Genomic DNA, 26,396 nt, shown 5'->3' on the forward strand with positions numbered 1-26,396 from the left:
AGGATACAAGAACATCCCATTCGACACTTCAATACATCCGATCGTTAACCAGCCATTCTTGCACGTGTATAGCGCGGCCAACTCTGGAATGGTTGGCTTTTCCCGGGTTCTCGGTGCTGTCCTACCTGCTGAGGCTCGCACCTCACATCGGTCTTAGCCGGGATGAGATACTTGTTTGCATGTTTTATTAGAGCGCGTGGGAAAAGCTCAGCAATGTTATACGAGTGTTGAATAAAGTTTTATAAACAATAAAACAAAAAGCAATAACATTCCCACTTTAGACTGAAAACCCCTTCACTCGAACGGTTATTTTAAATCGTAGCGCATCATTTTATGCAACCGAGCAGTAAACGGGGTGGGATAAGGGTTTATGCTTTATGTAGCCCGTGTGAACACGAGCGAAACGCTTCGGCGGGGATGATGTTGCTTTACCAAACGCAAGCATGCAGCATGACAGCAGGCCGGCTGTCATCCCGGTGACAGCTTGAAATCAAAACAATCTTAATAAAAGCTTTAGCTAGCACACGGCGCGATGAGTTCTGCATTTAGTTCCGGCGATAGCATTGTGCAAAATCAAGTTCCTGCCACGGCCAACGACCGACTAGGCCTGGCCGACATCTGGAATGCTGAGCAAAGGGATCGCTGCCTTCGCTGGATACAGAAACACAACCTGAAACGGGTAAGTCACTCCGAGCTGCACGTGAGGGCAGTTGTGTCGAAACGATATTTGAACCGGGGCCAGACTAACGTCGTCCATCCCTTCTGCAGGTTGCGCTACAGCTGCCGGACAGTGCGCTGCACCATAGTGTACAGATCGTGAGCGAGCTGCGGGATGTTGCCGGCGACTCCGAGCTGGCCCTGTTCGTGCTCGCCGATACCTCGTACGGCAGCTGCTGCGTGGACGAGATTGCCGCGGCCCACGCAAACGCGGACGGCATCGTGCACTTTGGGCACGCGTGTCTCAGCAAGGTCGCACGCATTCCGGTGCTGTACGTGTTTCTGCAGCTCACATTCGACGAGGAGCATCTGCTCGCAGCCCTTTCGCAAGAGCTGCCCGACTGTACCGTGGCGCTGCGCTGCTTTTACGAAGTGGCGTACGCGAATGCCGTGGCCAGGTTCCGGGCCGCGCTTCTGGCACGGTATCCGAACGCGACGGTCGCCACCGTTGCCGAGCCGGACCAACAGGCGGACGTACTCTGCTGGAAGCTGGACGAGGGAGCGCGTCCTCCGAACAGCGAACGGCCAGTCCTGTACATTGGGCGCGATAATTTAAGCTTCTTCAACACGGCGGTTGCCCTCGAGACGTCCCAGTGCTATTTGTACGATACGAGCCGGCCCGATCGGCAGCTCGTGCGCACCGATGCGGTCGGTGCGAAGTGGCTGCGGCGCCGGTACTACGCCATCGAGCGATGCATGGACGCACGGTCGATTGGAATCGTTGTGGCGACCCTGTCCACCAAGGGCTACCTGGAGATAGTGTCGCGTGTGCAGCGGCTAGCCAAGGCACGGGGCGTCCGTACCTACCTCATCTCGATCGGGAAGGTCAATCCGGAAAAGCTGGCCAACTTCATCGACATCGACTGTTTCGTGCTGGTCGGCTGCCCCGAGAACGACGTGTTTACGTCGCGCGAGTTCTTCCGCCCGCTGCTGTCGGTGTTCGAGGCCGAGATGGGGCTGAACGTGACCTGGAGGGAGAAGCTGCTCGCGTCCTACACGATCAACTTTGCCGATCTGCTACCGGACGGGCGGCTGCACTCGGACGTGGAAGAGGTGGCGGCACTGGCCCGGGAGGCAAACGACACGGCCGACGTTAGCCTGGTCACGGGACGGGCGAGACACGTCGCGGTGCGGCAGGAAGAGGAAACTACGGCTGCGAATGACACGTGCACGGATGTAGCGCCCAAGGGAAGGAACGAGCTGGCCCAGATCAGCTCGGCCGACCAGTTCAGTAATCGATCGTGGCAGGGATTGGAGCAGAAGCTGGGCCAGGACGCTCCCGCGCAAGTGCAGGAGGGTCGGTCCGGGATACCGATCCGGTACCAAAACGATCCCATAGACTAGGAGTGGGTTAGGAGAACGGCCGTTTGCATCGGACCCGATTAGATTCTGTTTGTGGAGTTGGTCTAGGATAGGTTGTTAAATATAATAAAAGTTTTCTTATTTTTACCATCAGCATAATTATTTATTTATTTATAAAGTTAGATACACGTCTAGTATAGCGTGCGTGAGTCAATAGTGGGTAGGGCTGAAATATTTCGAATCGGCAAAGAGAGAAAACGATCACGTTTGTAGACAATTCACTGTGCCCAGTGAAAAATCTACTTAACATGCGCTCTGCTGTCAAACAAACAAGGCATAATGACAAGACAGGGTCACAGCTTTGGCAAGAACGCCATATTGAAAGATCGTTTGAAAGAAGTGGGTTCGATTGTTAACGTGAGTTTAGATAATCCGCGACAATTTCACGTCGTTGAGCGTGAAAATTTCGCGCAGCATTGATTTTATAATGTTAAAGCGACATTCGATGAAATATCAAATTAATCCGACATGGCGGACCCTATTCGCCGAGGCATAACATAAAATTGTATCAGCCATTGAGCGCGATTGCAAACGCAATTGCAACTGTAATGATCCCTACCAGCATTAAACGGCTTTGAAGGCATTCAGAAGGCATTTAAGGCCTTAGTCGCCTTAGAAGGCGAATAAAGATTTCAACCGAAACTTTCACGGCTGTAACGGGTCCTCTTCGAAATCTTTCAACTTTTTGATTCAAGGAGAACAGATAGCTTACCGCCATCTTAGCTTGTTTATATACTGAATTTGCACCTGTACCAATGTAACTGCCAAATAGAGCAGTGACAACGCTTTTGGTTCCGAACCGAGAAAGCGCGTGTTCAAATCCAGATTTTTATGATCTTTTTTCTGCGTTTATTTCTTTTTAAATTATTTTTTTCTTACTATAATTACTTTAAACAAAATTTATGTGAAGCGAAATTAAAATAATACCTTTTAAAAAAAAACATAATAATTACACTATGTTCACCGTTCATTATCAGGATGGGAGAAATATCTATCTCATTTTTCCTTTTATTTTAGTTATCGAAATGAGTTTGGTATATTATCACCTTTCAATGAGTTGGTCTTTAACAACCGAATAATGTAGACCATCTTTAATAAAGTGAAATAGCTCAGAGCTTAACGCAAGAGATCATAACACGTAAATCGTGCTATCGAATCTCACGCTCATATCTGGGAACACTACAACAGTGCAGTGCTGAAGACGCTTGTAAGGTTTTCTTTTGACAGTTGCAATTTCAAATTTCAAATTAAAAGCGAAATTTTTCATTGACATATTTCAAAGGCATTTAATTACTGCTAAATGCACTGCTGATCGCCTTCAATTCGCCGGCGATTACAAGGCGATTAGAAGGCATTTAACGGAAATTTGCGGGTAGGGATGTCAGTTTGACGCAAAACTTTGGGCGGGCGGGTTTTGGGTTGAATTTGGCACAATCGAAGCGTAACTGTTCGTTAAAATATAAAACTTACAAAATGTTATGCACTTCAAGCTGGTAAAAATAATAACAAGTTGGTTTCAATTCGTCACATTATTTTCATTTCAGCGACATCATTGTTTGATTTTCTTTAAATATATTTCAATAAAAAAAAGTGGTAAAACCATTGCTTCCAAATTGAGCACAACTGAGCCCTGAACCTTTCGAAATGGGTTTCAAATCGTGTGTGCAATTCCAATTGCCCTGTGGAACGGCTTTTATGGTGACAAATTTCTAACGACAAATCAAAACGATTTTGTCTTTCAAGACCACACTGAAAAACCACCGTGACGAAAAAAATTGACAAGTGATCAATAACTCTTGTTCTTGTAAACAAACAGTTTTGCGTCAAAAGCGTCAAAAAAGAGGGTTACAATGCGTCATATTTCATCTGTCAATTGTTTCGTTAAGTAGCGGTAATCGATACTGCGGGCGTGCGGGCATGCGTGCGGAAAAATCAAAATTGTTTGTTTTATGTTTGAACTATTTACACATTTATTAACTGAATTAAATAATAAATAATAACACAAAACACAATACAATGATGTCTGGGGCCGCGCGCACGAGCCGCACCGTGAGCCCTACCGGGAGCCCTGCCCGACCGGTAGCCTGTTACACACCCTCCTGCGTTAGGTGCGCTCTGCACACACTTAGCGCGCATCGCTAAGTGCGGCGTGGTAGTGTGCGTGAGCGCAGTGTCGATTCCTGGATGTCGACCAACAGCAGCGCAACTGCTATGGCGAATCCAGGGCTCGGCACGTCTATCCACAACAGTTTGATTCTGACGCTGCGGGTGTTAAATTCCATACATTTTCAGAAAACGCACGCATGCCCGCTTCAGCGATTTCCGCTGCCTTACGGTGTTTTTTTCGATGTGTCTGGCAGCGGCCTGACGTCTGTGTCATTCAAATTCCATATACAGTCTGTTCCCGAGTTACGCGGTTTTATGCGTTCCCGACGAATCCGCGAGTTAATATATTTTCGGATCAAATGATGTGAACGCTTTGAGTTCCAGATTCTAACTGTCTTTATTTCTCCTAGTTTGATTCCTATCAACTCTAATCATAACCTTATCTTGTATGTATGAGTGTACGGCTTATCTTATATGAATATGGTGCTTGGCTATAGCTATTTGGTAAATATAGTGGTGTGTCACATACACATAGGATGGTTAACTACTCCCGGGCCAACAAGAAAAGACGTCCTCGTCTTTTAGTGATACTGCTTGCGGAACATTTCATAGTATTAGAACAACATTCATGCTTGGGTATTTTTGTATCCTTTGTTTCATTCGAAACACCTGACATTTCTGTCACTGGATGGTATGTTGTTCATGTTGTTCATGTTCGTATAATCCATAATGGACTTTTCACAAGGACCCTTACCGATCGCAAGTGATTATAAGACTTAGTTCCTTTTTCCTGACAGATCTTTGTCGTTGGCCTCTTTCGCATCAAAAGATCGTAACGGATCTTTGAATTCCTTTGCGACAAATTGGAGAACACAACGAATCTTGAAATCTGAACAGATTGTAGCTCCTCATCACTTAAAATTGTACAGCCCATTTTTTCTCACTTTCTAGTATAACCATTCTCAGTATGCAACACCACTATTTACACAAATATACATGTGTAGAACCCACATGTCCACATATTCCGATGTGTATAGATATATAAATATACTTAAGCATTAATATATAAATACACACACGCATGTACACATGTAGACTGTCTACACATCCATTTGTTTAAGATGTAGAAGAATTGCACAAGCCATATTTCGCCGTTGATTATCTACGTTATTATTATCATTCCTCTTTATTTTAGCATAAGTGGAAATAATCTAGCATGTTTGTATCTATTCTTTGTTTAACAAATGCAAATGCAAATGCATTTATGTTGTCTTAAGTAAAACTTGGCATATTTAAATTATTTTAAATTTTACCTACTCTATTCTATTATCTATTTTATCTTAAAAAAGAATGAAAAGAGGAACAGTTCAGGTGTTCTTGCGGCTCTCGTTATGAATCCTTTGCTTCCTATCAAAAGAATCAAAACTAATCTTTAACTAACCACAATATATATGTAGATATAAAAAGATACATACTAACATTATTAAATAGTGCCAAACAAAAACTTTTTTTTTTTTTTTTGGACAAAACACATAGACAACACATACATAAATTTAACATATAAGAAATAGAATAATGAAAAGAGAGAAAAAAGTAGTAGCAATTAAGTATGAGTATCAATTTAAATTAAGTTGATTAATCAATCAATTATGTTAAGAATTCAATTTAAATTTATAAAGAACGTTGATAAATCATTTTTTTGGTTTAGTTCTTTTAATTTTTTATCTAATTTTAAGGTCATTTTTATGAACTTTTCTATTACCTTCTAAGAGAACTGTACTATTGTTTATGTTCATAATATTTTTCTTTTTGTACCTTGGTTTATGTTTAAGTCTTGCTCTAGTTTTTTCGTAAGTGTCATTATTTATGTCCATTGGGACTGAATTTTTATTTTTGTTGTGAAAAATTAGGTCTTGAGATTGTTTCTGGATCAGATTTTTGTGTACATTATTAATTATCTCAGACGATCTTACTGAAGGCAAGATAACCTCAATAGGAGTATGTTTGGTTACTGAATGGATTGAACTGTTATATTTTTGTACGGAAAGTTCGACAAGATCTGGTGTACAAAATGTTGGATTTTCTTTTTTTGTTATTCTATAGATTTCTAATAACGTTGAATGAAATCTTTCGATGATACCATTCATTTCACTTCTTCCCGTAGCCGTTACATATGTTTCTATGTTGTATGCTTTATAAAATAATTCCAATTCTCTAGAGCAAAAAGACTTTTCTCCGTCCATCACCAAGGTTTTGGGCGGAAAGAATTTTGTTGTTAATTCCTTAACTGCTGGTAAAATGTCGATAGTTGCTCTTGATTCAATTAATTTAATTTGGGCAAATTTGGAGAATTTATCTATGTAAGTTAAAAAATAATTATTTTCAAGAAACAGTATATCAATATGAGCTATTTCAAACGGGTTTGATGGTATTGGAGTTTTTTGAATAGGATAGTCAATTGGTTTTCGATTGTACTTATTTTCATGGCAAGTTTGGCATTCTTTTGCTATTTGTTTCGATTTTGCTCTTATTTTGGGAAAATAAAACTTTCGAAGAATTTGCTGTGTATTTTCTTCTGCACATCTATGAGCTCGAACATGCTCTGTTTTAGCAATTTGCCATTGTTCTTCTTCGTCCTCTATGTCTCGAACTAATTTTTGAGTGTATCTAATTTTCAATAAATTTGTATTACCAAAGTACTTCCTATATACTTCTTGAATTTTTCCCATTATCGCTTCCGATGTAAATAACCCATTTATTTTTGATGGGTCGAAGTACTTCTTAAGAACCTGTAATAAAGAAATTTCATTAGTGTCGTTCAATGATATTGTTATTCGGTTATGCGATGAAAATATCTGTCTTCGTTGCACATTATCACAACCGTTTTTAATTATCACCTGATGTTTGAAAGCATTTAGCGGTGTTTCTGTACTGATTATAAAAAAATCATCCGATGTTTCAGCCGAGTGTTGAGTACCAGTCAAAGAACATGCATTTCTGCTCAAAGCATCCGCCACAACATTAGTGTTTCCTGGCTTGTAAGCGATTTCGAAATCATGCTCCTCTAGGTACGATTTCCAACGTTTCAATTTGGCATTAGTATTTTTTGCGGATAAGGCAAATGTTAATGGTTGGTGATCTGTCAAAACTGTAAACTTAGTACCATACAAATAGTTACGGAATATTTTGAGAGCCCAAAATATTGCCAACATTTCCTTTTCGGGAACAGAATATTTTTTCCTCTGTCTTTGACAATGATCTGGAGGCAAAATGAATTGGTCTATCTTTGCCAATCTGACCTTGTGATAATACGGCACCTATTGCTATGTCAGAAGCGTCAGTTGTAAGTAAGAAAGGTTTACTGTAATCCGGATAGATAAGAATATCTTCTGACGATATAATGCTTTTGAGTTTTTGAAAACATGCTTTTTCAGCAATAGATAAATCTATTTTCTTTTTTGAAGCCTTATTTTCGTCACCTCTTAATAAATTTGTTAGCGGTTTAGCTATTCTAGCAAAATCTTTGATAAATCTCCTATAATATCCCATCATTCCTAAAAACCCACGCAATTCTTTTATGTTGGAAGGTTCTGGGTATCTGCTTATTGCTTCTATTTTTTTATAATTCGGTTTAATGCCTTCCGAAGTTATAATATAACCTAAAAATTCGAATTTATCGTGTAGAAATTCTGATTTATCGATCTGTACTTTTAAATTAGCGTTACTTAATAATTGTAAAATATTGTTTAAATTGTTTAAATGTTCTTCAAAACTTTTACCAAATACAATTACATCGTCCATATACACATAGCATGTTTTGCCAATTTCACTACGAAGTACATCATCGATCACTCTCTGAAAAATTGCTGGGCCATTTTTCAGCCCAAAAGGCATTCGTAAGAACTCGTACTTACCATTATTAATTGAAAATGCTGTTTTTTCAATATCACATGGTCTCATGCGAATTTGGTAAAATCCTGATGCCAGGTCCAATGTGGTGAAGTATTGATGCCCCTTAAGCTGATCAATTACGTAATTTATTTCTGGCATCGGATATCGATCGGCAATTGTTTTCTGGTTAAGCTTTCGGTAGTCAACAACCATACGAATTTTTTTTTCTCCCGATGCATCTATTTTTTTCGGGACTATCCACACAGGAGCCGTCCACGCGGAGTGAGACGGTCTTATAATACCGTTATCTAAAAGGGTTTTGATTTGATTATTGACCTCTTGTGTATAGGCCGCTGGGTATGGATATACTTTTTGATGTATTGGTACATCATCGTTAGTATTGATAGCACATTCTACTCTTGTTGAGCATGTTAGTTGTAGTTTCGGCTCGTGGAATACTGAATTGTTTGCATCCAGTATCTTTTTAAGCTTCGCTTGTTCGTTACAATTTAAATGTTCTAATCTAAATATTGGATTTAATGTAGTTTTAGAAGATGAGTAAGAAAAAAGTGGAATATGTAAGGCCTGAGAATTTTTTTTTAGTATTAAATTGTCTGTTTCTAAATCTATTACAGCATGTAAACATTTAAGAATATCTGTACCAATTATTCCAAAAAAGAAAGAATGAAAAGAATGCAAAAGAAATGTGCAAATTTGATCAATTTTCGGACTAAAAAAGTTAATATCTATCGCTGATGATGTAATAAATTTCCCACTAGCACTTGCAATATTTCTGTCACATAAATCATATGGTTTTCCTATTTTACAAGAATTCGCCAATTTTGGATCTATAAGGCTTACATTGGCTCCTGTATCAATTAGGAAAGGAAATTCTCCAATATTAGTTTTTAATTTAACAAATGGTAAAATAGGTTTTACCATTTGGGATCCCACTCTAAAAAATGGTTCTGATATAAAGAGCCGTCCAAATTGTGATCATGACCCGCTTCGTATTCACTTTGTTGGTGTTGGTAATCACTTTCTAAGCATGTATTATTTATTTTTCTGTCCATGTCGTCATGTACAGTATTCGCCTGTCGCTTAAAATCTTTCACTTGTGTAGATGGTACTCTGGGATATGTTTGTTGTGTGAAGCGTCTAGAGTGTGAACCGTTATCGTATCTGATACTACCATCCACTTCCATCGGTGTTGGTGTCTGATAACGATTACTTTTTATCGTGTGTGTTGTATTCGGTACGCTGTGGGATGCTGTGGATGGCACGAAGCTTGTGCTAGCTCTTGGATAGGGCATTGGATTGAAACTACCACGAGGCTTCGGAACCGGTTTTTGGTTGAAATCGGCTTGGCCGCGTGGTTCAAACATTCTAGCGAAACGTAAATCTGTGCTGTAATATTCCTGACACAACTGATAAGCTTTGCTTAAATTTGCTGGAGCAGATGTTTTTAGGATGAAAGACAATGGCTTATCTAATCCCCGTATAAACGAATGCAGTGCTTTTTCGTTGAAAAATTGTGTATGTATTGGTGCATGTTCTCGATACTTTTCATTAGTTTGTACATGTGCAATTATAAGTGCTAACGTCTCTTTTACTCTCCCATAGTATGCGGTTAAACTTTCACCGTTACTTTTCCGCATGGTAGATAATTCGAAATCTAACGTGAACAAATCTCTTTTATCACCGTAATGTAAGAGAAGTACTTCTTTAATTTCTTTCCAATCTGTGGAAATATTAGTCGTATTTAATACTTCAGCTGCCTCACCAACAATCTTTCTTCTTATTGTTCTTTGAACTAAAGTACCTAGCAGCTGCGATATTTTGCAACTCACACACAGAGTTAAAATTTCTTCCACATCTGCTATCCAGTTCATTAGCTCTGTATGTCGACCATCGAATTCTCGAAGATCTTTTACAAAATCGGGAACTTTTCCAAGCTCTTAATGTTCGGCACATTTGTCTCCGTAGTCATTTTTACTTCCTACTTACCAAAAAAAATTGTCACAGTATGATGTCTTCGGGGAAAGCTGGGCAGCTTGCAGAGGATGGTCCTTTTTTCCGTTCGGGTACTAGGGGCCTCAGCAATCAATCGGGTGAAATCCACAGTGTCCCAGTTCTCGCTTGGTGCAAATAATTAGTGGCTCCTTCAACCACTCGATGGAAGTGTTTAGCTTCACGTGTAGGATTTTTTTATACTTTATATGCACTTATACTCTTCCCTCACACACATACAACCTATTCGGGCGCCAGTTAATATATTTTCGGATCAAATGATGTGAACGCTTTGAGTTCCAGATTCTAACTGTCTTTATTTCTCCTAGTTTGATTCCTATCAACTCTAATCATAACCTTATCTTGTATGTATGAGTGTACGGCTTATCTTATATGAATATGGTGCTTGGCTATAGCTATTTGGTAAATATAGTGGTGTGTCACATACACATAGGATGGTTAACTCGCGTAACTCGAATATCCGCGTAAGTCGAATTTCACGTTTTTTGAATAAAATACTATTGATTACTTGGATTTTTTTTTATTTAGTACTTTATACACATTATCATTTATTTGATATGATTCGTGTAGAAAATTCTAATATTTCTGGCTTTTTAGTGGGGTCAATTTGTTAGCCAAAATGCATTTTTCCCTTCCCGCAAATTTCCGTTAAATGCCTTCCCAAGTGCCACAAATCCACTAAACGACCACTAAACGGCTTCTAAACGACTCAAGTTCTCTACCTAAACGGAATATAGAAAGACTTCGTTTAGCAGACGCCAAACGACTCATGCATTCTAAAAATAGCAAAAAAGCTGGTGGCGCTATCTGTTGGTGGGATACCCCAACCAGTTGAGCTTCATCGCTTGGAGGAGAGCTTCCTCATTTCCTCTGTACTGTTGTATGGTTTCGCATTGAAGTTATGCATCGCTAGAACTAGAACGGCGATACGATTGTTTAAATACTAAACTCCAACGGAAACCACCAGCACTGAAGCAAGTGAGATTTGAGCAATGGTCATTGGTGTTGATACCCACGTATCTAACCACACGACCATTTATATAGATTTTTGCTCAGAAAGTTAGAAGGCTATATAGGTCATAATAAAATGCAACTTGTCGAAACACATTGCAAGAAAAGGATAACAATATAATGATGAGTTGTAATACGCCATCTATTGATCAAACCAATGAAGCTGTGGAGCTTTCATTTTTTTTCTATGGATATTCAATTTTCCAGTCGTTTAAGCTTAATCTGTGGCGCTTGGGTAATCGCCTTGTAATCGCCGGCGAATTGAAGGCGATCAGCAGTGCATTTAGCAGTAATTAAATGCCTTTGAAATATGTCAATGAAAAATTTCGCTTTTAATTTGAAATTTGAAATTGCAACTGTCAAAAGAAAACCTTACAAGCGTCTTCAGCACTGCACTGTTGTAGTGTTCCCAGATATGAGCGTGAGATTCGATAGCACGATTTACGTGTTATGTTCTCTTGCGTTAAGCTCTGAGCTATTTCACTTTATTAAAGATGGTCTACATTATTCGGTTGTTAAAGACCAACTCATTGAAAGGTGATAATATATCAAACTCATTTCGATAACTAAATAAAAGGAAAAATGAGATACATATTTCTCCCATCCTGATAATGAACGGTGAACATAGTGTAATTATTTTTTTTTTAAAGGTATTATTTTAATTTCGCTTCACATAAATTTTGTTTAAAGTAATTATAGTAAGAAAAAATTAATTTAAAAAGAAAAAACGCAGAAAAAAGATCATAAAAATCTGGATTTGAACACACGCTTTCTCGATTCGGAACCAAAAGCGTTATTACTGCTCTATTTGGCAGTTACATTGGTACAGGTGCAAATTCAGTACATAAACAAGCTAAGATGGCGGCAAGCTATCTGTTCTCCTTGAATCAAAAAGTTGAAAGATTTCGAAGAGAACCCGTTACAGCCGTGAAAGTTTCGGTTGAAATCTTTATTCGCCTTCTAAGGCGACTAAGGCCTTAAATGCCTTCTGAATGCCTTCAAAGCCGTTTAATGCTGGTAGGGTTTGAACTATTTACACATTTATTAACTGAATTAAATAATAAATAATAACACAAAACACAATACAATGATGTCTGGGGCCGCGCGCACGAGCCGCACCGTGAGCCCTACCGGGAGCCCTGCCCGACCGGTAGCCTGTTACACACCCTCCTGCGTTAGGTGCGCTCTGCACACACTTAGCGCGCATCGCTAAGTGCGGCGTGGTAGTGTGCGTGAGCGCAGTGTCGATTCCTGGATGTCGACCAACAGCAGCGCAACTGCTATGGCGAATCCAGGGCTCGGCACGTCTATCCACAACAGTTTGATTCTGACGCTGCGGGTGTTAAATTCCATACATTTTCAGAAACGCACGCATGCCCGCTTCAGCGATTTCCGCTGCCTTACGGTGTTTTTTTCGATGTGTCTGGCAGCGGCCTGACGTCTGTGTCATTCAAATTCCATATACAGGTGTCCCCCGAGATACGACTGTATTTGGGACCGAGAAAATGTCCCAAAGCAAGGCGTATGTCGAAAAAGTCGTATGTCGAATATCTATGAATATAAAGTTTATAACCGAAGTTGAAGAGTTGGAATTTATGATATCGTGTATTTTATTTAAAATAATGTTCGATAATGTAATAATTATATTTTAAAACCCGTACACAATATAGATATTCAAGATAGGGTAGTTGTGGAATCTTTGGAAATGTGTGTATAACGGTTATGTGCCCAGATATTCAAAAAAAATACATCAATTTCTTGTCAATGACAACTTTTAACTGTCAAAATCAAAATCGTCGTATCTGCGAATCGTCGTAACTCGAGGGGGTCGTAACTCGGGGGACGCCTGTACAGTCTGTTCCCGAGTTACGCGGTTTTATGCGTTCCCGACGAATCCGCGTAACTCGAATATCCGCGTAAGTCGAATTTCACGTTTTTTGAATAAAATACTATTGATTACTTGGATTTTTTTTTATTTAGTACTTTTATACACATTATCATTTATTTGATATGATTCGTGTAGAAAATTCTAATATTTCTGGCTTTTTAGTGGGGTCAATTTCCCAAATAGCCAGAATTGCTTAAGCAGCTCATTTTGGCACGCTAAAGATCGCTGCTCTAATTCGCCTTTTGCAGTAGATAAACAGCATCAAAGTTCTATGTGGGTCTTTCAAACAGCGACTAAGCAGCTTCCTTATGCCACGATGCCAGGGATTATTTTTCTTTGTGTTTTATTTTCAAGCAAGCGTCATCGATAAAATAAACAACAAGATTTGTTTCGTTAAACACATATGTATATTTTTAAATCCTTTGTATTGATGAATTACACAAAATTTTACACAATTTACTGATAATTCACAATCACTTCACTCAATATTCATTCTTCAATTAACGTATCTAACTTGTGCAGCAGCAATGAGATTATTGGCGGCGTACGTCTTTGACACTTTGACAAGAGCCACCTTGTACCGATGTCATGCATTAAAAAGCTATAAAGTTCCACCAAGTTCGGTACCCTTTCTTAACAAGCCTTCAAGTTCCACCATGAACCCTACACATAGTGCTAATCAGCCGCAAAGTTCCAAAGAGTACCATGTGCCTGTTAAAAAGCTCCATAGTTCGGCAAAGTACCGCTTCATCTCTTAATCAGCCACAAAGTACGACATCGGAACGATTTTTCGTTAATCAGCCCTAAATCAGCTATAAAGTACGAGCTGGCTATTTGGGTTGTTAGCCAAAATGCATTTTTCCCTTCCCGCAAATTTCCGTTAAATGCCTTCTAATCGCCTTGTAATCGCCGGCGAATTGAAGGCGATCAGCAGTGCATTTAGCAGTAATTAAATGCCTTTGAAATATGTCAATGAAAAATTTCGCTTTTAATTTGAAATTTGAAATTGCAACTGTCAAAAGAAAACCTTACAAGCGTCTTCAGCACTGCACTGTTGTAGTGTTCCCAGATATGAGGGTGAGATTCGATAGCACGATTTACGTGTTATGTTCTCTTGCGTTAAGCTCTGAGCTATTTCACTTTATTAAAGATGGTCTACATTATTCGGTTGTTAAAGACCAACTCATTGAAAGGTGATAATATATCAAACTCATTTTGATAACTCAAATAAAAGGAAAAATGAGATACATATTTCTCCCATCCTGATGATGAACGGTGAACACAGTGAAATTATTATGTTTTTTAAAAAGGTATTATTTTAATTTCGCTTCACATAAATTTTGTTTAAAGTAATTATAGTAAGAAAAAATTAATTTAAAAAGAAATAATCGCAGAAAAAAGATCATAAAAATCTGGATTTGAACACACGCTTTCTCGGTTCGGAACCAACAGCGTTGTCACTGCTCTATTTGGCAGTTACATTAGTACAGGTGCAAATTCAGTATATAAACAAGCATAAGAGGCGAAAGAACTCCGCAGGAGCCAAAGCCTCTCTAAACCATACTAACAACAACATATATAAACAAGCTAAGATGGCGGCAAGCTATCTGTTCTCCTTGAATCAAAAAGTTGAAAGATTTCGAAGAGAACCCGTTACAGCCGTGAAAGTTTCGGTTGAAATCTTTATTCGCCTTCTAAGGCGGCTACCCAAATAGCCAGCTCGTACTTTATAGCTGATTTAGGGCTGTTTAACGAAAAATCGTTCCGATGTCGTACTTTGTGGCTGATTAAGAGATAGACGGTACTTTGCGGAACTATGGAGCTTTTTAACAGGCACATGGTACTCTTTGGAACTTTGCGGCTGATTAGCACTATGTGTAGGGTTCATGATGGAACTTGAAGGCTTGTTAAGAAAGCGTACCGAACTTGGTGGAACTTTATAGCTTTTTAATGCATGACATCGGTACGAGATGGCTCTTGTCAAAGTGTCAAAGACGGACGCCGGCAATAATCTCATTGCTGCTGCACAAGTAGATTCGTTAATTGAAGAATGAATATTGAGTGAAGTGATTGTGAATTATCAGTAAATTGTGTAAAATTTTATGTAATTCATCAATACAAAAGATTTAAAAATATACACATGTGTTTTAAACGAAACAAATCTTGTTGTTTATTTCATCGATGACGCTTGCTTGAAAATAAAACACAAAGAAAAATAATCCCTGGCATCGTGGCATAAGGAAGCTGCTTAGGCGCTGTTTGAAAGACCCACATAGAACTTTGATGCTGTTTATCTACTGCAAAAGGCGAATTAGAGCAGCGATCTTTAGCGTGCCAAAATGAGCTGCTTAAGCAATTCTGGCTATTTGGGTAAGGCCTTATACGGACGTCACACGAAGCGTAGACTTTGGCGTAAACTGGATTTCAGCCATACAACCCTGAAATCTTTTGACAGGAAGTTTACGCTCTCCCATACAAATCAAGCGTAAACTTTTTGAGTTTACGCCTCGTGTGACGTCCGTATTAAATGCCTTCTGAATGCCTTCAAAGCCGTTTAATGCTGGTAGGGAATTATAACGAACTTGAAGCAAATTATACTACAGGCGGTCCCCGAGATACACGGTACCTCTTAAACGCGGATTCGGAGATACGCGGTTTTCCAAATTTGACAGTTCTTTGAGCAAATTGTACTGATTTGACACATCCATTGTGAAATACCAAATAATTTCCGTATTGATCGATTGTGAAATACCATTTCAAAAGGTTTAAAACTGTTCAATTCAGTAGAAACATATCAAATAATTAATTTGGTGGCTCAAACAACCCCCTACTTGCAAATTTGCACGAAATTAGTGATATTTTGGCGGGAAATCACGAGATTCGACTTACGCGGAAATTCGAGATACGCGGTATTTTGCGGCCGTTTTCGGTCCCCATTAACCGTGTATCTCGGGGACCGCCTGTAATTTGAGTTTAATCTGTCAAATTTAGAAAACCGCGTATATCCGAATCAGCGTAAAGCTGCGCTCTGGCACCAATCGAACACGACATCCAACTCGAACAAATCCATATAAACATATGGAGGTGCACTGTCAGACACAAACAAATAAACAAGACAAACATGTCAAATCCCATACATTTTTCATATTCGAAGTCGTGTTCGATTGGTGCTAGAGCGCCGGGTAAGTCGAGAACCGTGTAACTCGAGAACAGAATTTACAGTCATTATACGATATACGCTATCGTACGGGACCGAGCACAATAGCGTATCTCGAGTTTTCACGTATAGCGGATTCCTATGGAAAAATAGTTTTTTTTGTTGTAAAACAGGTATATTTTGCACAAATTTAATGCAAAATGCTTAAAGAACATTAAGGAAATCCAAAAAGAGCATACAATATTTCAAAGAATCAAAAAATATTTGCAAAAAACACATGGAGCTGTCAAATTTAGAGGAATCGCGTACTGCGAATTCGCGTGTTTCGAGTATTGCGTACTGCGGATAATTGCTGTAACATTTTGACAGACTATCCGATAAAATCACATGCGTAAAAGCACTACCACCAGCCGACGTCTCATCAAAAGAAAACTCATATTTTAAATAATAACTAGCGTTATTTTGTGATTTTCCAAATGTTTCGTTATGGTGGTTTTTACGGAGTGTCTGGAAGCGGCCTAATGTGACCGTCGCTCAATGTGGCAAATTTGTTGTTTAGTTTTTCTATGTTGTTACTGTCAAATCGTTCGGAATAGGCGAACCCGTACATTTTCCCCACTTTGCATTTGACAGTTGCTTGATCGAGTAACGATCATTCGGTAATGAAATAGGGCAATACGATATGTCAGTTATTTACTAAATTGCAAATTGTATAAAAAAATACTACCAATTTTTTCCAGATTCTTGCCGATTGGCGTAAGGATTATTTAATAATTCTTTGGTTAGAGCTACACAAAGTGACACAACGGTGCAAACGCCGTTGACAGCTGACGTGACATTTGCCCGCTAGCAGTGTATCACCTGCCAAGTAGGGGGTTTTCAGAACGGGCTGAAGAAAAACAAGGTTGCTAAGGGACGTGTTGCGCAAAACTCTGACTGACCGTAAGCTCGGTATCCCTTCGATTCCCCAGATTTGCCGACGAACCCCGTGCCCAATCAACTGTAACCCGTGCCGCTGCAATCAATGGCCTCGCTGCTGAAGTTTTCGGCTGGCCTGCGGGCGTACAGCCGCAGCCACCAGCTGCTGTTCCGGGTAAGTCGCTTTCCGGGGTGGAGGGAGGTGAACCCTTTTGCTCGCTGGGTGATGAAATTTAAATTACGTAATTGTAAGATATCGTACCCGGGCCGCTTTGACCGACGCACTGACCGCTTCCGGGCAGGTCGGAGGTCACCGTGCGGGACGATAGGGTCACCTCCACCAGGAAGGCCTTCAAAACCGCCTCTGTTGACACTCATTGTTCGTTTTGTTTTCGTTTCGTCGCTCGCAGCGCACTAAGGTTTCGAATGCGGCCGAATTCCGGGCCGCCCTGGTGAACGTCCCACCTACCGAGGTGACCACGCTGGACAGTGGGCTGCGTGTGGCAAGCGAAGATTCCGGCTCGCAGACGGCAACCGTTGGGCTGTGGATCGATGCCGGCTCGCGCTACGAGAACGACAGCAACAACGGGGTTGCCCACTTCCTCGAGCACATGGCGTTCAAGGGTACGGCCAAGCGGTCCCAGACCGACCTGGAGCTCGAGGTCGAAAACATGGGCGCCCACCTGAACGCGTACACGTCCCGGGAGCAGACCGTGTTCTACGCCAAGTGCCTGTCGAAGGACGTGCCGAAGGCGGTAGAGATCCTGTCCGACATCATCCAGCACTCGAAGCTGGGTGAGGCGGAGATCGAGCGCGAGCGGGGCGTGATCCTGCGCGAGATGCAGGAGGTCGAGAGCAACCTGCAGGAGGTGGTGTTTGACCATCTGCACGCGACCGCCTACCAGGGTACGCCGCTTGGCAACACCATCCTTGGCCCGACCAAGAACATCCAGTCGATCGGCAAGTCGGACCTGCAGCAGTACATCGATGCGCACTACAAGGCGCCGCGTATCGTGCTGGCAGCGGCCGGCGGCGTACGGCACGGCGATCTGGTGCGCCTGGCCGAGCAGGCCCTCGGCAAGGTGAGCTCGAGCGTGGACGGGAAGGCGGCGGCGCTGGCCCCGTGCCGATTCACCGGCTCGGAGGTGCGCGTGCGGGACGACTCGCTGCCGCTGGCGCACGTCGCGATCGCGGTCGAGGGCTGCGGCTGGACCGACCAGGACAATGTGCCGCTGATGGTGGCGAATACGCTGATCGGCGCATGGGACCGGTCGCAGGGCGGTGGCGCCAACAACGCGTCGAAGCTGGCGATGGCGTCGGCGACCGACGGGCTGTGCCACAGCTTCCAGTCGTTCAACACGTGCTACAAGGATACGGGCCTGTGGGGCATCTACTTCGTGTGCGATCCGCTCAAGTGCGAGGACATGCTGTTCAACGTGCAGAACGAATGGATGCGCCTCTGCACGATGGTGACCGAGGGCGAGGTCGAGCGGGCGAAGAACCTGCTCAAGACGAACATGCTGCTGCAGCTGGACGGCACGACCCCGATCTGCGAGGACATCGGGCGCCAGATGCTGTGCTACAATCGCCGCATACCGCTGCACGAGCTGGAGCAAAGAATTGACGTAAGTGTTTTTTTGTTTGGTTCTTTTGTGGTTTTGGTTTTGGGTTTGGAGCGCCTCAGCTTTACTCATTTATATCGGTGTTGTCTCTCTCTTTCTAACGCACACCCGCAGAGCGTCACTGCCCAGAATGTGCGCGATGTAGCGATGAAGTACATCTTTGACCGCTGCCCCGCCGTTGCTGCCGTCGGACCGGTCGAGAACCTGCCCGATTACGTGCGCATCCGCTCGTCCATGTACTGGACCCGCCTGTAAGATGCGGACGCATCCACCCCAATTAGGTGACGAGCAAACGAAGAGGAAAGGAAACGGATAAACAACCCTTGCCTGCGCGTGGGCAAGGCGAGAACGGAATGTGATCTACGAGACCTCTGTGACTACAGATCACGCATAGAACGGCGGGACAGAGGATGATGGCATACATGGCTTAGCCAGTTGCCACACCTGGTTGGAAGCCTCTCGACACTTACCTTCCTTGTTTTGTACAGATAGCCCGAAATTGAAATTAAAATACGTTAAACAAATAAAAAATAAAACAAAAATCAATACATGATGAATCAATTTGCACTCTTGTGGCGAGTTCATGATACATTGCAAGGCTCTAGAGAGCGTCGCGTATTATTGGCGGTTGCTTTCAAAGGCCCGTCGGTGTGGCTGCATACCGCACGGGAATCCGTTCGTGGGAAAACGCCAACCTTTCACGTACATGTTGCTTCACTTGCCCGCAAGCAAGCAAGAGTACACGGGCAATGGTACGTGCACGTAGCGGGAAGCCAGTACCGAACGCGTGAAGGCGTGAAGCAATAGACTTCTGACTGCGATGCAACCGATGAGCGTTGGGTAAATATTGATCAGTATCCATTGCAGCAAACCGCTGGGACAGTTTTGCTTTTGCAGGAGTTTTCGTTGCACGCTGTCCGGTCCGATTGCTACTAAATCGATATCATGGTCTCCGGTCCGTGTGCTACTTCCGCTTACATGTCACGTATTTCATATGTTTCAATTTCGAGACTAAAACTATCAGTTCAGCTGCCTGCTATCGGGGCTTGGGTCGCTTTTGCGCGCACCACGTGATTGCGATGGCAGCACCGAAACGTGTGCTAGTGTGGTGCCAGGATGTGGTGGCGGCTGTGGAAATTCTACCTCACCCATCGCATTCGGCCATCGCACGCCGGTTCGTGGAATTATACGCTGAAATCTATATTGCTTAACTTTCCACAAGCTGGTAGCGGTGGAATTTTGAATGAAATTGATCCGGGCTTCGGATAGTCTTGCCTTTCGGAATGTGTTGATGGCCCGTTTTCGGATAAGAAAGTTTGGATGTAATTAAAGTTATTAAACGGAGGTGAACCGCACCGGTGAAAGACGAATTTTACGAATGTCCAAAGTAGTCGGCCGATCGAAGCACCGCAGCAGGAAACTCCACGGCTGCGAAGGAAACGTAACGCGTATGTAATAGAGTCCGAAACATCGACCAACTCCAATGGGGGAAACAGTATTTACTTGTATGTTGTTGTACTTCCCTCCTGGAGTTCATGGTTCACCGCTCGGAGTCATAATTTTTCGTTGTAGCGGCCATGGTTGAAATGAGGCATCCGAGCAGGCCACAATGCTAGAATTAAATAATAAAAAAAACACGAAATGAAGGGATGCCTGCACCAATGCTGGAGGTGAAAGTAAGCCTAACATATCCCAAATGCTATTTCATGCTCCGTTGGCAGACGTTACCATTGGAAGCAGTACGTAGACCAGCAAAACAACAGTGACGGATATAAGTTATTCCAGGAGTCAATGTTTCACCATATTGCTTTGGTCGCTACGCCAGTGGTATTATCTCGGGCGTTCTTGCAAGTTTGAATTGAATATTATCGAAGTTTTGCGGTTATGATAGGCAAGGTAAGTAAAGCCAGGGTGCAAAATCAATCTCCAAGGATTCTACTTTGCTGGACGTGAGCGACCCAAGCAAAGGTACTGCTAGCATTACTGAATTACGGCTCCCTTCCACCGTCGGAAGGAGGTATCGGCTTTGAGGCATGACCTAAGCAACTCTAACTCCAACAGCAAGCCTCAGCAACCTCCAACGCACAAAGCCTGAAGTCGTCCGATTCTACCACGATCTGATAACTTAACAATCCAATGGGCCCTCTAACGGCCTCGGAGGAGAGTTGGAAAAGTCATAAAACTGGGATGATAAAACTAAGGCCTGCTCAATAGAGAGTTTTCTAGACCGGTACGTCCATTGGGCGCAACAAAAAGCCGCAGTCTCAGGCACAAATCTTGCGCAAAACGTAAGCGAAGGAATTGCGCTCCGGTCGTACCCAAGCACGGTGTAGAATCGCCCTGGGAACGGACGGCAGAAGCAGCCGGATAATGTTATTTATAACAGAAACGATTTTAAATTGAATGATTATTCAAATTAAACTGTGATCGAAAAATTAGAGCCATTTTTACGCTCTCTCCCGCTGGATAATTGTAGCCACTGCCACAACTTCTCGCCAGTGGCACTACCTCTTGGCACTGCGCCTCCGGCTACCAACGGTCACTGCCTGTTTGTTGTCCAATCTAATTGGAATACGATGGTGCTGTGGTCGAACGGCCGAGAAGAAACAGTCGGTGAGGGAATTGTTCCTGCCCTTCATTTACATGCAGCCACAAATACGTACTATGGGGTGGAGCAGTTGACAGAGTTCGGAGTTACTGATGCTGATTTTTTTATATCCTGCATAAATATAGAGCGTATCGAGCCATTTGTAGTAAAGTACCCGCAACCCGTAGGTACGTTGCATTGAGCTTTGGGGGTTGAGGTGGCACTGGTGGTTGCACGCATCACTTGAATGATTATCTTTTTTTTGTGTTTCGTCAACCCACAGTGTTTGGATTTGAGTTAATTGCATGCGTAATGCGTAGGCCGACTGGGTCCCTTTTAGTGCTAACAACTGTTGACAGTTTGGGTTTTTGGTCCGTTCCTGCAATGGCCGGATGCGGTGTACCTTGAGCTGATGCGTCGCTAAGCCTAGTGACGCTTTAATAACGCAGGTCGCAGCTGGAAAGCACTTTGAAGGCAGAACAAGCACAATTACCCCACTGGCAATGTGCAGCGTAGCAGTGGCAGGGCGAGACCATTACCACTACCACTAGGCATTATTTTAATTTGTCTCATTTCCAATCATACGATTGCCCGTGCGTGCTAAACTCTACAACGTCTCACGCTCACTGCCGGGCGGTGAGACAAGCAGGAGCCTACACAAGAAGCCTTGCGGCTTGCGTAAGATATTCGATTTCGTCTCTTCAACAAACTTCCTCCGGGGACTGTGGAAAATCTTTCTTTAATTGAAAATAAATATAACATTGATCTAACCGGGCGGGCCCCAGGACACCGGTCATTGGGTTATTGCTCGAGCTGGAGCCACCGTCCCGTACCGGTGATTCCGGTGATTCGATTTGGTTTATGCTATCGAGCAATAGGAGCATTGAATTGAATTGATATGCCCAATGGCCTCCATCCGTCAGTTTTTGCTTCCTACGCACAGCCAGTTCGAGTAGCTGCACAAAGAGGAGAAGAAGGGCTATAAAAATATGGGCCCAGCATTCCGTCGGCCAGAAGGAGCACAACTCCAGACCGGATTGCACTTGGATCACTTGGGCTCGGTCGGTGCGTTCACGGGAGTCTCCAGAAGTCACCGGTCGTGTTTAGCGTGTGGGTAGCGCGCACTTGTGCCGGCGTCACTATCTTCGTTCTCGGCGCTCTGCTGCCTCTCCGAACGGTCCGAACGGTCCTACTGCGGGGCCCCGGTTCGAGTGGGAATATTATTTATTATTATTATGAGTACATCCCTGGCGTAGGGCACGGCGAACCCTTTCGCCCTGACGCTCGTAATCGAAACGGATAAGCAAAGGGAAGGTAATAACAAAAGCTGCAACATGCGTGCTTCATGGGAACGGGGTCGAGCTGAATGGCCCACCCGGAACATCGGACGGCGCGCACTTGTTTAAAGCAAAAAAGGAAAAGGAAAGAACTCTACCCTGCACTGCTCCATTTCCGTTTTTGCCCCTTCTCTCGAATAGCTGGGGCAAACCCTCCGCTCGTTTGTTGTGATAGAATCTTTCATGGCTGGTCCCTGCCGGTCCTGTCTCGACCGTACACATCCTGGAAAGAGTTTCGCCGCCGTACGAGGTGTGCGGTCGGGTAGCAGTAGTAGTAGTAGCAGCCCGTATTAGCGTCCAATCGAATATCGTCAGTTTCCATTACGGTACGTACACAGTACACAGTACACACCGAAATGATGCCCACCACATCCCGCTCCAGCGGACCTACTATGGGGCAATTTGATTCTTTTATTGTGAGCACGAAGACGTACGAAGCAGCATTCGTTGTGGAAGGTGAGTTGGGCTGGTAAAGTATGAGAGGAAAGGGTGGGGGAGGAGGGGGGGGGAATGTGCTAGCTCTACTTCCGATGATGCTTCCGAAATGCAGCAAGCTCTCGCTGGACGAGCACGTGTAGTTCGAAACGGCAAGAAGCGTTGGAAAGCGAACATCCTCACTCACTCCACTGCTGCTCTTGTTGGCGTGTCAGTTTTTCCGGTTAGCAAAACCCAACTCGAGCAGGACTGAGGTAGTTTACACACACACACACACACTAACTACGCAGGATTTATGCCAGTCCAAGGAGGATATGCCAACATCTCGATTGGTTGCAATTGAATACTGCAAATCTGCCCCGCCCGTCCAGATCGCATGTCTGCAACCAATTTGCCAACTTGCTTTGGTCTGCTCCGCTCAGCCTCACTGCATCCGAGTAATGGGACTGCTAACGTGTGTGCATGTATGTGTGCTTGTGTATGTGCATAAGATATTGAATATTGGCTTTGAACAGTAACAATTACAACCGCTTGAAATATATACGATGCACTGATTCACTAAATACTACTAGCGCTTGTTGGAACCTCCAAGTTGGGAGTTCGAGCCCGGTTATCGGGATCTTTCCATAAGTTGTCCGGCAGTGGTCCGTTGACTACCTTCACTTTGATGTAGAGTAATTAAATTACTTCAAGATAATCAACCATTTAGGAACGGCTCACAGTAGCATAAGATATTGTATATGAAGCAAAACGATGGCACCGAAACTAGATGCACCAAAACAAAATAAATCAAAAGAGAAAAAAAAACGCTAGGAAAGGACAGACTTGCTGTACATACGATTTCTAGCACTCCTAGCAGAGTGTATGGCCACTTTGGTCATTCGGGCCATCTAGGATTGATCGCTCCGAAGGTGCCGAGGTTGGCCCGTGTGATGCTCGTCAATAGACACTTGAGCAGCACTTGGCCGGGACTAATTAAATCAACTTCACAGATAAACGTCTGTAGTGAGCGCAGTGCGGGTGAAGATGTACGCGTGCCTGCCTGTCCCTTCCTGTGTGTGTGTGTGTGTAATTGATAGAACACTGCCTCTGCTTATCGTATCGCTATATTGCGTAACAAGATTACCTTCCCAGCTTCTTCTTCGCATGCGGACGGAACTTGAGTCAGAGCAGCTTCCGTTTCTGCAGAAGGGTACGACAACGTGTCCGTGAATGTGTGTGCAATGGTGATTGGAAACCGATTACTGTCTTGTGCCGTTTTGTGCCGATCACCCTGCTTCTCCGTCCGCGAACTAAGACGGGTCAGGTCCGGGGGTTTGCTAATGGATCTGCCGGCCATCCGCACCAGGCTGCCCTTGGCGCCCCCGCTGGCGAGCGCCCGGTTGCGAGGTCAAGCGGCAGTTAATGAGATGTCGACTGAAGAAATTCATTAGCACTCGTGTATCAGCACTTCAGCGGCTGGGGCGACTGCACATTCTTCGGCTCTCTCTCTGACACACACACACACACACACACACACACACACACACACACACACACACACACATACACACACACACACACACACACATACCCATACACACATGCACACTCCATTCGGACAGAAGCGATCTCATTACCGTATCCCGTTCGAGTGTGCTGCAGCTACTTCACGAGAAGAGTCCTGTCCTTAAGAGCCTCACAACTGGAGCACACCATCCTTGCGCGAAGTAGGAAATTGATAAATGATCCAATGCGAATCGTGGTGGCAGACATTTCGCTTTGTTCCCTTTTTCTTTCTATTATACCCAGCGAGCAAGGAAGACGATGCGCCCGATGCGAAGATCTTTGCTTTGATGAGCAGGTCGTCTCTTGCGTCGTCCATTTTTTCTCAGGATTTTTCTCCTTTTCGGCAGACACAAAGAACCCACACTTGGCGGTGCATTGTGCACTGTGTGTGGCTGTGTGTGGCTTTGTGCGTTTTATGCCGCAGGGAAGTCAATTTGAATTTGGCGATGGTGAAAAGAAAACGACCAGCACACGAACATACACACGTACGTGGAAGGCGTACGAACGTACGTGGAAGGCGCTAGCCTTCATGAGGTCGTGCTTTATCAGCGGCACCGTGCACGCGCGTTGATGAAGCGCGTTCCGTAAAAACTGAAGGAAGGATATGTTGCCGGATGCTGGGATTGATGTGGGATGAATAATTTACATCCTCGCCCGGCTCGGGGAGGGTGTGACTTTCGTAGCAGCAGGTGGAGATTATTCGCCGGCAGTAACACCAGCAGCGAGCACTCACTGTCGCCGAACCGAGATTGGGCAGATGCATGCAAACCCTGAATCGGTAGAATCGGTGCTCCGGTGAGCTCTGCTGGTGCCAATTTATTATGATCAACTCATTCTTCGCATGCTCTATAGCTTGCCCTTTTTTTGGTTCGCTTGCGCTTTAAACGCTTAAGATGCGTCGTGCAAGGCGACGACTCGGAATCAAAGTAAATAGGACCAAACATGCTCCAAGGCGGTGCGGCCTGGCAGCATTTCGGCGAACCCTGGCACCTTGTGATGGAAGGTAGTTGTTGCTGTTGTTGCACCAGCGTGTAGCGTTACAACAAGCGGTCGGGTGATTGCATGTAAATGGATGCTTTGCACACTTTCCTCCTCAGATGAGGTTGGCTGGTGAATGCAGACATGCCGCTTCAGAAGGACCTTCGATGGTTTGATGGTGGGTCGCTGTTGCTGGTGACATTCGGGAGCGTTTGAAGAGAGACGTACAGCAATAGCATTATCCTCCCATTGTGCTACTCAAACACACACACAGACACGCACACAGCGCGCTGTATTACTCGGCACCCGACATACTTCTGAATTCCTTAGCACCCTAGTCCACCATTCCAATTCCGAACGATTTGCTGCAGGCGAGCGCCGGTCTCCTCACCGAAGTTATTTTTCGGTCGGTGGTTTAAAGTTTAAAGCACTACCTTCGCCCCCCCCCTCCCTAGCAGCACTCGGGGTTTTCTTTACGACGGTCATAACTTTACGCCCGCCAAAGAAGTGTGCTCCCGGTGGGTGGTAGGTATTAGTGATGGGATCCCGGAATCGTACCCACAGCTCTGAATCGCTTCTAACTGGCTGTTCCGACCAGAGCCGCTCGGAGCCGTCGGAGCAGCCCGGATGGCTCCGAACGGTTCCAAGTGTGGAGTTTTGGACCTACCATTCGGAGCCGTTTCCGATTTGGAGGAGTCATTCGGAAGCGATCCCGAATTTTTGTTGAACTTACGCACCACTAGTAGGTCTGTCCGCTTCTTAGCTTATGCAAACTTTTACCAATGGATGAACCAAAACACGATGCGAA

General features: G+C 43.8%; 2 protein-coding genes across 2 annotated transcripts; both read left to right on the top strand.

The window, feature by feature from the left end:
* Positions 1 to 489: 489 nt before the first annotated feature.
* Positions 490 to 2,166, top strand: LOC121590389 (2-(3-amino-3-carboxypropyl)histidine synthase subunit 2). Its single transcript, XM_041910044.1, has 2 exons — positions 490 to 679; positions 769 to 2,166. The coding sequence occupies exons 1-2, from the start codon at positions 533 to 535 to the stop codon at positions 2,059 to 2,061; spliced, it is 1,440 nt and encodes a 479-aa protein (XP_041765978.1). The 5' UTR covers positions 490 to 532; the 3' UTR covers positions 2,062 to 2,166.
* A 14,860-nt stretch (positions 2,167 to 17,026) lies between these two features.
* On the top strand, positions 17,027 to 19,249 carry LOC121594552 (mitochondrial-processing peptidase subunit beta). Its single transcript, XM_041917943.1, has 3 exons — positions 17,027 to 17,256; positions 17,492 to 18,706; positions 18,818 to 19,249. The coding sequence occupies exons 1-3, from the start codon at positions 17,188 to 17,190 to the stop codon at positions 18,956 to 18,958; spliced, it is 1,425 nt and encodes a 474-aa protein (XP_041773877.1). The 5' UTR covers positions 17,027 to 17,187; the 3' UTR covers positions 18,959 to 19,249.
* Positions 19,250 to 26,396: the final 7,147 nt, after the last annotated feature.

Source organism: Anopheles merus, chromosome X (assembly GCF_017562075.2).
Source record: "Anopheles merus strain MAF chromosome X, AmerM5.1, whole genome shotgun sequence".
Taxonomy (NCBI): Eukaryota; Metazoa; Arthropoda; class Insecta; order Diptera; family Culicidae; genus Anopheles; species Anopheles merus.